The sequence below is a fragment of the Dryobates pubescens genome, chromosome 5 (assembly GCF_014839835.1).
Source record: "Dryobates pubescens isolate bDryPub1 chromosome 5, bDryPub1.pri, whole genome shotgun sequence".
Taxonomy (NCBI): domain Eukaryota; kingdom Metazoa; phylum Chordata; class Aves; order Piciformes; family Picidae; genus Dryobates; species Dryobates pubescens.
In genome coordinates, this window is record NC_071616.1 from 6831261 (window position 1) to 6845594 (window position 14334).

The window sequence follows — 14334 nt, forward strand, 5'->3', positions numbered from 1 at the left end:
CACTAGGATGTGCAGGTAAGTGTTTGAACAGCAGCTGAGTTTAGGAATTGTCTGTGTGTGGCTTCAGGGTGAATTAAAAATATTGTTGTTAAATCATGTAAATTGAAGTGCCTTAAGCACTCACTTGGCTGCTCATTTGCCAGCACAGTAGCTTTAGTATGCTGACTTTATGAGATACGCAGCAGACTAAGGCTGCTTCTGAGCATTTAAAACATCATAGTTTAGTGTGAGTTCACGCTGAGTCTCGAGTAGGAAGAAGTGCACATGTCACCCTGCTATTACTGGGGAAGGAAATTGTGCTGCTGCCTTCAGATAAGACGTTGGATTGGTTTTGATGATGGCAAGTTGAAAAAAAAAGGGGGTTTGTTTGTTGGTTTTTTGAGCATGTGCTTCTAAAAATGTTCGCTTGTAAATGGCAGCATGGTTAGCAGAGTCATGCCTTGCAGTGTTTTGGAAGGGTTTTACAATAGCTAGCAAAGGATTCTTAGGAGATAATGGACTTTTGGTAAAGGAAGGGATTTGATAAAGATCTTGTGTGTTGTTTTTGTCCTCTCCTTCCCACCCCAGTCCCATTGCTAACAGTTACGAGAGCAGTTCCCATGTGGCATCTCCACTGGACCCAAAGGGGCACTTTAACGTAGTTGTTAAAGAGGAGCCAGTAGATGACTATGACTATGGCTCAGGTATTTGCACACAAGAAGTCAGTGTGAAACAGGAAGACACAGATGAAGAAACTGATGAGTATTCCAACGCTGAGGAGGATGATCTTGTCCTACAAAAACACCTGATGAGACGCAGGGAAACAGATGAAGTCGACGGAGAGCTTGGGTCTAGGAAGCGTGCGTTAACCAGTCCTTCAGGTGTTGCCAAAGCCAAAATGTTAAAACTGGATAGTGGGAAGATGCCTGTGGTCTATTTGGAACCTTGTGCGGTCACAAAGAGCACGGTAAAAATATCTGAGCTGCCGCAGACCATGCTCTCCTCAGGCAAAAAGGATAAATCTCCTTCGAGTGCAGCCCTGGAGTCTGTGCCTGTGTGTTTTGAAAATCACAAAGACACTTGCTCAGGCACAGCCACTGTGGCTGAGGAGCTGGTTATGAAAAAGCAATCTCTTGGAAATAAAATGTCACAGAAACACGCTTCCATCCGAGGGGCCCAGTGGGCTTTATCTAAACCACCGAGTTTTAATTCCAGGGGCTCAGTAAGTTGTCACTTTTCAGCTAAAGAGATCTCTGAAAGAAAAAGGACTGGCATGCTGAAGAATCCTATGTCCCTGAAAGGCTCTGGTAGCAATCCGAGCACCCTGTCCTCCGTTACGGCTAAAAGAGGAAGGCCACGGAAGCTGAAAATGTCCAAAGGTGGCCGGCCACCTAGAAGCATAGGGAAAACTGTAATAGCAAGCAAGAACACCTCTGTGGGGCCTGGGAGCATCCTGCCAGATGTTAAGCCAGACCTTGAAGACGTTGATGGAGTCCTCTTTGTGTCCTTCGCATCAAAGGTAAAACCTAAACCTAACTATTCTGAGTAAATTGAAAACTCTTGTATAAAAAATGTCTCATTTTTAAGCCCTTTCTACTTAGGAGCTGGAAGTAAATTTTCTTTTAAACTTGAGTTTTGAGGTTTGTGGCCTGCTTCCAAATCTGCTCTTAGCTTGTCTTTATATTACTCATAATATCTTCTCACTTCTTAATAACTTGGGGGAAAGCAGTGGGATCTAGAGTTCCGTATAAAAGAATGCGTATTTATTTAACAGCTTCATGTCTTCCCTATTTCAGTCATAATTTGATGTAGCCTAGTTTGCATCTAAGTCAGTGTTTTAAGGTAATGCACTGATTCAAGGCTCTTCATGTATGCAGGAAGCTCTTGACATTCATACCGTTGATAGAGCTGGAGGAGAAGAATCACAGAATCTTCAAGCTCCCTTGTTGACTACAAATGATCCAGGTACATCTCTGTGGTTTTGGAAAGTGTCTGTTCCCTTCAGTAAGGGAATTTGTAAAGGCACACTGAAAAAATAACCATTTCAGTAATGGTTTGTTTTTCATAGTAAATATTTTTGATATGTTCTCACCATCTTTTTGAGTAGATTGTCAAGCAAGAATACAAGTACTGGAAAAGGAATTGATGGAAGAGCTGAAGACCTTAAGGCATAAGCAAGTAATACATCCTAGCCTTCAGGAAGGTAAGTGGGCAACATACCTGTTGTTACAGCTGGTTGTGCATTATACTTTATCATACTGAGCTGATAATTTCCTGTGGGATGCCATACTGTCTGTGCCCAGTACAGCTGGCATCTGATCTTGGATATTGTTTTTCTAATGTAGGAAAGTGCACGGGTCTGTAGATACAAATATTAGACAATGTAGAGAAATTCCTGTGAAACCATCAGTTTCCCTCTTGCCACTTGTAGCAGTGAGACAAAACTGGGTCAGATGTGAGAGATTCTTCTTCTTGGAGGCTTTAAAAGCAGTTTCAGCTTGCCAGTAAAGATGTTTTCACTTTCACACATTCATCTTGCAAACTAAAAGAGGTGCAGGAGGCAGAAGATGAATTCTGAATCTCCAACAGCAGAGCAAGAGGTTGCATGTCATTACACACCTCCTGCAGAAGATGCTGAGCCTTCAGACTTCAGGCAGTGCCTGGTTTGTAATGAGCTAATTCTTGTAGAAAGCAGATGAAGTTGATTTTATTTCTCCTGGTAGTAGAGGAGCTTGAGATCCAGAAATGTCTCTACAACTACCTGAAGAGAGGTTGTAGACAGGAGGGGGTTGGTCTCTTCTCTCAGGCAACCAGCACCAGAACAAGAGGACACAGTCTCAAGCTGCACCAGAGGAGGGTTAGGCTCGAAGTCAGGAGAAAGTTCTTCACAGAATGAGTTATTTGCCATTGGAATGTGCTGCCCAGGGAGGTGGTGGAGTCACTGGCCCTGGTGGTGTTCAAGAGGGGATTGGACGTGGCACTTGAAGCCATGGTTTAGTTAGTCATGAGGCCAGGAGTTTGCTGTGGGGGACGGTGTCAAAGGCTTTGCTGAAGTCCAGGTAGACTACATCCACAGCCTGCCTCACATCCACCAGGCAGTCACCTGATCATAGAAGGAAATCAGGTTGGTCAAGCAGGACCAACCCACATGCTTTTGCTCCAGCTTCTAAATGAGCAGTGGTGAAATGTGTGGTACCTTCTGAAGGGCGTTGAGCAGTTCACAGATGCCAGAAAATTGATAGGAAAAGTCAAGCATCAGGCTAAGATCTGATCAATTTTGATTTTATTGAATGCTTATGACCATCATTTCCAGTGCTGGATGGTATTCTACTGAGCCTGTTAAATGGTGAAATTGTAGTTCAGCAATGAAGAGAATGACCCTACCTGAATAATTTGCAAAAGGAAAAGCAGTTCTGTGAAGATTATTCACAGCAGGAGCATTAGAGCAGATAGATACAGATGTAATTTGATCATGCTGTGAGGTTTCTTTCTGAGATCCACTGAGGATGTGTTAGATCTGTACCTGAACCCCACAATTGCTGTTGATTTGTCAAGGTTAAGAAAACTACTGTTGAGGCTTTCTGGGTCTTAGAGGCACCAAGTCTGCAGGAAGAAGATGCTTCAACAAGAAGGGAATTTGCCTTAAGCATGTTAGGAGTGCTCCTGCTGGAGTACTGCAGTGCTGTGGGGGTGCCTCTTTTATCTGAGTCTCTTACCATATTCCTGGAAATCAAAGGCATTGCTGCCATGCATCCTATTTCAGATTTATCAGTTGCATCTGGTGGAGAGTTCTTAAGGTTCTTCATCTGCTGTCGTTAGATTATAGCAACTGACATTTAGCAATACTCTGGAGACGATAAGAATTAATCAAAGTGATGCCCATCATGTGCACAATGCCTGTACTGGCATAATACTCTGACCTTCTGTTCTCCTTTGTCTGCTTGTGTTCATGTTACACTTGGTGGAGTCATCCTCTTGTTTTCTGTCTGGGTGTTTTTTGCTTCTGATCCTAAACTGATGATACATTTTGGGGTTGTGGGTTTGTTTGAGCAATAAACAAAGCTAAGCTTGTTTTGGAAGGTGACAAAATAGTTACAGTATCACATTATCACTAAGGTTGGAAGAGACCTCAAGGATCATCAAGTCCAACCTGTCACCACAGACCTCATGACTAGACCATGGCACCAAGTGCCACATCCAATCCCCTCTTGAACATCTCCAGGGATGGTGACTCCACCACCTCCCTGGGCAGCACATTCCAATGACGAACAACTCTCTTGGTGAAGAACTTTCTCCTCACCTTGAGTCTAAACCTGCCCTGGTGCAGCTTGAGACTGTGTCCTCTTGTTCTGGTGCTGGTTGCCTGGGAGAAGAGGCTAACCCCTTCCTGGCTACAACCACCTTTCAGGTAGTTGTAGAGGGCAATGAGGTCACCCCTGAGTCTCCTCTTCTCCAGGCTAGGCAACCCCAGCTCCCTCAGCCTCTCCTCACAGGGCTTGTGCTCAAGGCCTCTCCCCAGCCTTGTTGCCCTTCTCTGGACACGTTCAAGTGTCTCAATGTCCTTCTTAAACTGAGGGGCCCAGAACTGGACACAGGACTCAAGGTGCGGCCTAACCAATTCAGAGTCCAGGGGCACAATGACTTCCCTGCTCCTGCTGGCCACACTATTCCTAATGCAGGCCAGGATGCCATTGGCCCTCCTGGCCACCTGGGCACACTGCTGGCTCATGTTTAGGCAGCTGTCAATCAGTTCAAATGCAGTGTCAAGGAAAACAAAGAGTATACACTTTTCATTGTATTTTAACTGGAGTTTGAAAAGAGATGGATGGTACCTTGTCATTTTGCAGTTGACATGTTTTTATACAAAGCACTAGATTGACTGGCTGGCTGCTCATTTTCCCTGTAGATTTGAAAATTATCTCACTGCAGCATCTTTGATAACAGTGTCTGTTAAAACAATCAGGTCTGAGATTTGTTCCAGCTTGATTGTTTTCATGCTGCCACTAATCAGGTCTCTGTGTTGCCACTTAAGAACATAAATACGTACCAGCAATACAAAAGTTCTACTGTATGTGCAGATGCTGCTTTGTGTCCTAAGCTGTGTCAGGTGATGCATTTCACAGGCCTTTGCAAGGCCTTTGACACCATCCCCCCCCGCAAAGTCCTGGCCAAGCTGTCAGCTCATGGTTTGGACGGCAGCACTCTGTGCTGGGGTAGGAACTGGCTGGAGGGCCGAGCCCAGAGAGTGGTGGTGAATGGTGCCACATCCAGCTGGCGGCCAGTTACTCGTGGTGTCCCCCAGGGATCAGTGCTGGGCCCCATCCTCTTTAATATCTTTATTGATGATCTGGATGAGGGCATTGAGTCCATCATCAGTAAGTTTGCAGATGACACCAAGTTGGGGGCAGATGTTGATCTGTTAGAGGGTAGGAGAGCTCTGCAGAGGAACCTTGCCAGGCTGGACAGATGGGCAGAGTCCAAGGGCATGAGATTTTAACACATCTAAGTGCTAGGTTCTACACATTGGCCACAGCAACCCCATGCAGTGCTACAGGCTGGGGTCAGAGTGGCTGGAGAGCGGCCAGGTGGAGAGGGCCCTGGGGGTCCTGGTTGACAGTAGGGTGCACATGAGCCAGCAGTGTGCCCAGGTGGCCAAGAAGGCCAGTGATGCCTGGCCTGTATCAGGAATAGTGTGGCCAGCAAGAGCAGGGAAGTCATTCTGCCCCTGTACTCAGCACTGGTTAGGCTACACCTTGAGTCCTGTGTCCAGTTCTGGGCCACTCAGTTTAGGAAAGATGTTGACTTGTTGCTGGAGTGTGTCCAGAGAAGGGCAACAAAGCTGAGGAGGGGTTTGGAGCACAAGCCCTATGAGGAGAGGCTGAGGGAGCTGGGGTTGCTTAGCATGGAGAAGAGGAGGCTCAGGGGAGACCGTCTTGCTTTCTACAGCTACCTGAAGGGAGGTTGTAGCCAGGTGGGGGTTGGTCTCTTCTCCCAGGCAACCAGCACCAGAACAAGAGGACACAGTCTCAATCTGTGCCAGGGGAAGTTTAGGCTGGAGGTGAGGAGAAAGTTCTTCACAGAAAGAGTTGTTGGCCATTGGAATGGGCTGCTGAGGGAGGTGGTGGAGTGTTTAGGCTGGAGGTGTTTAGGAAGAGACTGGATGAGGCACTTGGTGCCATGGTTTAGTTGATTAGATGGTGTTGGATGATAGGTTGGACTCGATGATCTCAAAGTCTTTTCCAACCTGGTTTTTATTTTATTCTATTTTCAAATTCAAAACTCACATATTTAATATATAAATTTCAGACCTGTTGGCAGCTGTAGCAACATTTGTAGGTTTTTGTAGCAAGTAACCAAAATAGCTGTTCTCAGCTCCAGACTGGGAGCTGAATTGGATTGGCAACTCTTTCTTGAACTCCGTGTAAATACTTTATGAATAAGCTTTCAAGTCATATTTGCAAGCGTCTTTTTCTCTCAGCATTTCTGTAGCTGTGTTCATTCTGCCTTTGTGACTATGTCAAGTCTTTTGGGGAGTTTTTGAGTGTTTTGGGGAAGCTGATGAAGGAAGGTGATGCCAGCAGGTAAGCAATTGTGATGGCATCAACACTGTGGATTGTTTAATTTCTTTATAACCCTTTTTTTGCTTAAACCCCCCCATCCCAGTGTTATATTACAAAGTGCTCAACCTGGAAACAAACCAACCTATTTCATCAACAAATGAATTGTGGGAATTATTCCCATGCTGGCACTTCAGTTAATATGTTTCTGTGGAAACTTTGGTAGTAGTCAGGAAAACTATGGAAATGTATTTATTTATGTATTACATTTCCTATTCCCTGAAATACTCTTCGTAGCTGCTGCAAATGCAGCATGTAAGTAATGGGCACAGTCACAAATTCTCTTCTCCAGGTCTCTTCAGATGGTGGGTCAGTGCTAGCAAGGCCTGTATATAGCTTAAAGGTTTATTACTTAGCAAATACTTTGACTTTATTTTTCCTGACATCTTGCTGTATTGACACATTCACTGATCCTTGCATCTTGTAGTGGGACTGAAGTTGAATTCTGTGGACCCAACAATGAGCATTGACCTGAAATACTTAGGTGTGCAGCTTCCTCTTTCCTACTCAAATTACTCTTTGTGGAGCTATCCGGGAGCCAATCCTAATTCTCCAGGTGGGTAGCACATGAACACACAGAAGAAATTTCAAGTATTGCCTTCTAATATTAATGATCAGAAGGAGAGAATGGCCATTTAGTTGAACTTGGTGTCTTAAAGAGATTAAAATATTACTAAAATGGCAAAATATGAGAACTGCCTTTAATCACACTGTGGTTAATGGCCAAGGAGTCTTGAAGAATTCTGGCCAGCTTGCCTTCAGCCTTCCCTTTTTGTGATGGTTATGGTCCAGTAATATTCTCTGTCTGGTTTATTTTTAACAGCCATGTTTGTCTGTTTGAACTGAATCTTATCAATGTAAATACACCGATTAGCTAGCCTCAGGTTGCTCAGAAAACCCTAAGCAATTGACATTTCCCTGATGTAGCTCACATGCAAAACAAAGCTGTCTTCCACAGAACTGAGCATCAGAACTTTCCAGAAGAAGCCCGAGGCTCCACTTGGTGGCTAACCTATAACTTCATGATAATTATTATAAAAGTGCTGACCAGTTGTGCTTTTTTAAAACTCACTTGGTATCCAAGCAATGCATTTCTTGTGGTACTCTGTGATTCCAATACTGCTGATAGCATTTTTAATAATGAGCTAGTTGGAAAAAGCACAGGGATGATTATATTTCTCTTACCTCTTTCTCCTACTTTAATATTATTAATAAGAATGGTATTAATAAAGCACAATATTAATTATTAACAAGAATATTATTAATATTCTTAATAAGACTATTACACTCACTGTCTTTCTTAATCTGCTGCTTTGGAAGCTGGTAAAGAGGCAGCTATTGTATCTTGGCTTAATTTAGACTGAAAAAGAGGCAGATTCAGTTCAAAAGCCTTCAGCTCAGTGTCAAATGCAATTATTTCTAGCCTGGTGATGTGTAAGATGGTCACACAGATCCCGGTTAGTGTTTTTACATTCCAACTTACAATGCAGAGAGCTGGTGGGTAACTTGACAGAGATGTTGCTGTCTGCCTTTTGTGATTGTTCTGTGTCTCTACCCCTAACTGGAACTCAGATAAATTTGACAGCAAACGTTAAATGAAGTTTCTACACGTTTTGCAGAACTTCCTGGTTCATTTGAAGGCAGAGACTCAAATTCCTTTCTTTGCTGAGAAAGGTTGTATCTTCTCAAAGCCTGCCTGTTCCTTTTTAAACTACTGCCTAGCTGATTCACACCTTTGAGTTTTGGAATCAACTACTTGATCCATTGCTAAGGAGGAGACTAAAACTGAAAATACAGGGGACATATTTTGTGTAGGATAGCAGCTGCATAGCCATACAGGAAGTTTAGCTTGTTGAGTGTTAATAATTAATTAAAAAAAGCAAAAGCAAAACCCAGCTGCAAACCCCAAAACACACAAGCAAACCAACAGAAGCAATAAACACCGAGTTTCTTTATTTGGCCTTTTGATTTGCTACTGTTCCTCTACTCCTGTAAAGGAGAAAGCACAGTTTGCTAGGATATTGATGCAGTCAAGCTTGGCTCATAAACTGAGGCTAGCTTTCTTCTTTTCCAGATGCTGGATTTCCTTTTGTTTCCAGGACAGGAAAGACAAACGATTTCACAAAAATCAAAGGCTGGCGAGGGAAGCTTCACGGCGCTTCTCGAAATGAAGGTAAAAAAGGGAAAGAGGAGATCATTATACCTATTCCCAACATGTGGCCTTTCTCTTGATCTTGCATAGATCTTGCAATTTAGTAACTGTTTGTATCTTGATGAGAGATGGCTTTTCTATATCAAATCTTGTCATGAGTAAAGGATTTTTTTGGTGATGTTTCCGAGGCCAGAGTGGAGATCAAAGCTGTAACGGCTTTGTTATTTGTTCACCAGTTTTGAGTTTACTTGGAAATAAGCTAATGCCAGAGCTGTGTTGCCCTAGGAACCCTGATGAACTGGAGTAATTTTCATTTATATTGATGTATTTTTAGCTCTAGTTAGAGTAGATGGTTCATAGGCAATTCCTTTGCCCTGTTTCTGGGAGAAATGGGTATTGGGCAATTTGCCATTTTTCACTTTAAATCAAGATAAAGTATTTAGCTTGTGCCTTCTGCATTTTCATACAGTGTTGTGTTGGGGCATTACTGCTGTGTTTGGTTGTAGCAGGAATGCCAGATGTTTAGGACAAACAAAGTAAGTTGGTAGAAACACTGATCAAGGCTTTTACTGGTTTTGTGAACAAATGCACCTATAAAATCTCTACAAAACCAGTTGTTCTGACAGCTGGTTGTGCTTCAGAGTGGATTATATTTGGTCTGCCTGTGTTCTGCTCTCCTAAAAGAATTGTATTTCTTTTTGAGAGCTCCTGATCTCTGTGTTGTTTCATTAGTATGAGATTTGACAGTGTGATTGCCCAGGAAATAGGTGATGTGCTCTTCATTGATTTAGGTGGCAGTTCAGAAGGTTCCTTGAAGAATCGCTCAGCATTCTGCAGCGACAAGCTGGATGAGTACCTGGAAAATGAAGGGAAATTGATGGAAACAAGTATGGGATTCTCTTCTAGCACTCCCACCTCTCCTGTGGTATATCAGCTTCCCACTAAGAGTACAAGCTATGTGCGAACACTCGATAGCGTTTTAAAGAAGCAGTCCACCATAATTCCATCAACATCTTACACGTTCAAGCCTATTCCTCTATCATCTACCTCTAGGAAGAAAAAGGCTCAAACCAGACAGACATCTGCAAACAGCAGAGTAAAATCATCTTACAAGCTTATACTGCCATCACCTTACTCTGTAAGACAGAAACAGAACGCTGCAGCATCAGGGGACAAGGCTACTAGGTCTGTCTCAAATAGCAGTTTGAGTAACCAGGGAGATAATTTTATGGTGCCGGGTCTGGACGAAAACATGCTTCCAAAACAGATCAGTTTGCGCCAAGCTCCGCAACAGCAGCAGGGAGCTCGCCCACCAGGTCTGTCTAAATCTCAAGTGAAGTTAATGGACTTGGAAGACTGTGCCCTCTGGGATGGCAAACCACGGACCTATATTACAGAAGAACGAGCAGACATCTCTCTGGCAACCCTGCTTACAGCTCAGGTATATCTGTTGTAGTTTCTTACCTTTCTGTGTGGTTGCTCTTCCAAATCTGTCCACTTGCAGATGTTATGTGTAGATGCAGAAAACATACATATATCTATATGGCAACTGGGTAGGTTTAGACTGGACATTAGGAAAAAAGCTTTCACAGAAAGAGTGGTCAGAGGGCTGGCCAGGGAGGTGGTTGAGTCACCAACCCTGGATGTGTTTAAACGTCATTTGGATGTGGTGCCTGGGGATATGGTTTAGGAATGAACCTTGTAGAGTAGGGTTATCAGTTGGGCTTGGGGATCCTGAGGGTCTTTTCCAACCTGAATGGTTCTTGTGATTCTGTGATACATGAAATGCATCTATAAATGCAGCTCGAGGCTGCTAAGGTGCATGATAAAGCATGATGTTCCTTTGTGGTGTAGTCTTTGAGTGGAAGTTGAGAAGTGCTGCCTTAGCAGAATGTAAAAAACTAATGGTGATAATAGCATGTTGATATGAAGTGTTAAGTTATGTAGTCTCAAGCTCTTACCATAAAAAATTTCTGGAGAACAGCATAGCATAGAATAGAATTAACCAGGTTGGAAGAGACCTTTGAGATCGAGTCCAACCTATCACCCAACACCATCTAATCAACTAAACCATGGCACCAAGCACCCCATCCAGTCTCTTCCCAAACACTTCCAGTGATGGTGACTCCACCACCTCCCTGGGCAGCACATTCCAGTGGCCAATCACAACCACACAGTTGGAGGGGTTATTCAAGGTTGACTTCAAGTAGCAATTTTGCACATGCTTGATCTAATCATACTAAAAGCTGAGGTGTAAACTTCTTCACAATTTTTCTTAGGCTTCTCTCAAAACCAAACCTATTCACAAAATCATCAGGCGGCGAGCACCTCCTTGCAACAGGGATTTCTGCCGGCTGGGATGCATCTGTGCCAGTCTAGCACTGGAGAAACGTCAGCCCACCCACTGCCGCAGGCCAGACTGCATGTTTGGCTGTACTTGCTTTAAGAGAAAAGTGCTGCTGGTGAAGGGAGGATCAAAACACAAGAAAATGATGAAGAAGGCTGTGCGTGGAAGTCTTGTGGTCTATGGAACACAGGAAGAACAGCAAGGGGATGAAACTAGGGAAGAAGAGGGAGATGGGGAGGAAGATGAGCTGAAGCAGAAGGATAAGAAGAAGAGAAAAAGAGTGGAGTACAGTGAGTATTGCTGGGAAAAAGGGATTGTGTACAGCTGTGCATCCATCTTGATGGGCATTTTTATTGGGGCATAGTAGTGATGCCATTTCTAAATCCAGAAACTGCGAATGAATTCCAAGAGATTCATAGATTCATCGAGTGGTTTGCATCATCTGCTTCCATATAGTTGATGAGCAGCAAGTAACATCTTTTCTCTTATTTGTAACTCCTACCTGTTGAGTGTTTTGGGTACTACTGAGTTGTTCATGAACTTCACCTATCTCATCACAATAGCCAGCTTCCAGTTCCTTAAGAGGTTAGTCTGTAGGACCTCAGGGACAGGGTGGGCAGAGCAGAGCTGGCAGATTTTAAGGACATTATCCTTGATCCCCATGTGTAAGAAATCAGGAAAGGAAGGGAAGATACTAGCACGGCTGAATTAGAGATCTGCTGGTCAAAACAGAGAGCAAGAGGGAATTGAGCAGGCAGTGGAAGCAGGGACAGGTAACCTGAGAGGAATATAGGATACAGGAACACTGCCCCAGTTGTGTAGGGATAAGATCAGGAAGCCAAGGTGTGGCTGCAGCTAACCTGACAAGGGATGCCAAGAATAACAAGAAAGGCTTCTAGAGGTACATGAACCAGCAAAGGAAGGTTAAAGTGTGCCCTCTCTGAGGAGTGAGAATGGAGAGCTGGTGTCAACGGACAAGGAGAAGGTTGAGGTACTCGACATTTTTGGCTCAGTCTTCACTGGCAATTTTTCTCTGTCCCCCTCCCGAGTCAGTGGACCAGTAGGTGTGGATCAGCAGGGTAAAATCCTTCCCACTGTAAGAGAAGATCAAGTTCAGGACCACGTGAGGAACCTGAACATTCATAAGTCTATGGGACCTGATGAGATGCATCCCAGATTCCTGAATGAATTGGCTGATGCAAAGCCACTCTCAGTAATACTTGAAAAGTGCTGGCAGTCAGGTAAAGTCCCTGGTGACTGGAAGAAGGGAAACGTTGTGGCCATTTTTAAAAGGGTACAGAAGAGGACCCTGAAAATTATTGACCTGTCAGCCTCACCTATGTGCCTGGGAAAAGATCCTCCTGGAAGCTGTACTGGAATAAATGGAGGACAGGGAGGTGATCTGAGACAGCCGGCATGGCTTCACCAAAGTCCTGCCTGACCAGCCTAGTGGCTTTCTACGTCAGCAGACAAAGACCAACAGTTGTCATCTGTCTGGACTTCTGTAAAGCCTTTGACACAGTCCCCCTCAACATCCTTCTCTCTAAACTGGAGAGATGGATTTGATGGGTGGACTGTTGAGTGGGAAAGGAATTGGTTGGATGATCCACATACAAAGGGTATTGGTCAACGGCTCGATGTTCACATGGAGACAGGTGACAAGTGGTGTCCTTCAAGGGTCATTATTGGCACCAGTGCTGTTCAGTATTTTCATCAGTGATATTTGACAGTGAGATTGAGTGCACCCTTGGCAAGTTTGCAGACAATACCAAGCTGAGTGGTGCAGCTGATAAGACTGAAGGACGGGATGCCATCCAGTGGGACCCTGAACAGGCTGGAGAGGTAGCCTGAGGAGAACCAGTCCTGCACCTAGGTTGATCCAATCCTTAATACCAATACAGGCTGGGGGATGATGAAATTGAGAGCAGCCCTGCAGAAAAGGACCTGCGGGGTGTTGGCAGGTGAGAAGCTGGACATGAGCCAAAAATGTGCACTTGCAGCCCAGAAGGCGAATTGCATCCTGGGCTGCATCAAAAGATGCATGGCCAGCAGGTCATGAGAGGTAATTCTGCCACTCTGCTCCTAGTTACAGGACCCCCAACACAAGCGAGATGTGGATCTGCAGTGGGTCCAGAGGATAGCCACAAAAATGATCAGAAGGGGTGGAGCACTTGTCCTGTGAAGACAGACTGAGAGAACGGCCTGGAGAAGGGAAGGCTCTGAGGAGACCTTACAGCTACTTTTCAGTATCTGAAGGGGTCCTCCAGGAAGGCTGTGGAAGGAGTGTTCAGTAGGACTTGTAGCAATAGGACGAGGGACAATGCTTTGAAGCTGGAGCAGGGTAGATTCAGGTTGTACATATGGAATGACAGTGGTGAAATACTGAAACAAGGTGCCCAGGAATGTGCTGGTGGCCCTGTCTCTGCAGACGTTCAAGATCAGACTTCATGTGGTCCTAGGCAGCCTGGTGTAGTTGGAAGTGTCCCTGCTCACTGCAGGCAGTTGGACAAGATGGCCTTTGAGGGTCCCTTCCAACCTGATGCAATCTGTGAAAATGAGTTTCTTTTTGATAATTTCAATTCTTGCTCAGCTCTTCAGGCAGCCAAGATGAAGGATGTGACATAATTACTGCTGTCAGTGTTGGTAATCTTCTCTGTGAAAATGCTGTTTTCTCTTTGCATCTTACCCAGTATCTGTATTTTCGGTTACCCAGCTGTGTTTTCGGTTGCTGTGTACAGCTGCATGATTCATTGACCTCAGTGGAAATAGAGTGATTTAGGGTAGTTTCAGGTCAGGTCTAGGGTATACTCAGAAAACTGAATTGCCAGAAATAAACCATGAATGACACTTTCAGTTTCTTGCCTGGCAGTATTTTCAGCAGCAGCTAGAAGTGAACGTATTCCACTGGAATCGATTAATTCTTCCATTAGAGCTGAGATAGGAAGGCTGATGTTTTGGGGGAATTTTGTGGATTTTAAGTATTCAGCATCAATGGAGATCACTAATTCATCAGTGTTTTTCTGTATCTGCTATTACAGTACAAATGAGAAACAATGATTACTGAAGAGTAAATTTGATTTTAATTTCCTCTTTCTTGTAGACAAATCTCAGTTACATTTGGTTAGAACTGGAAACAATAAAGAAAACCAGTAGTGTTTTATGGCAGTTCAAATTAATGGTTACTACCTGAGTAGACCTCAGGCTCAAGCAACAAATTTCTGTTACTGCTGTGAGTTAGA

General features: G+C 44.1%; 1 protein-coding gene across 1 annotated transcript in view; it reads left to right on the forward strand.

Annotated features, from left to right (window-relative positions):
* MGA (MAX dimerization protein MGA) overlaps positions 1 to 14334 on the forward strand; it is a 58831-nt gene that overhangs the window by 12413 nt on the left and 32084 nt on the right. Inside the window, exons 3-9 of the mRNA XM_054161508.1 lie at positions 568 to 1498; positions 1857 to 1944; positions 2087 to 2182; positions 7024 to 7152; positions 8671 to 8769; positions 9540 to 10189; positions 11028 to 11385. Coding sequence (XP_054017483.1) covers positions 568 to 1498; positions 1857 to 1944; positions 2087 to 2182; positions 7024 to 7152; positions 8671 to 8769; positions 9540 to 10189; positions 11028 to 11385 — 2351 coding nt within the window. The remainder of the gene's footprint in view (positions 1 to 567; positions 1499 to 1856; positions 1945 to 2086; positions 2183 to 7023; positions 7153 to 8670; positions 8770 to 9539; positions 10190 to 11027; positions 11386 to 14334) is intronic.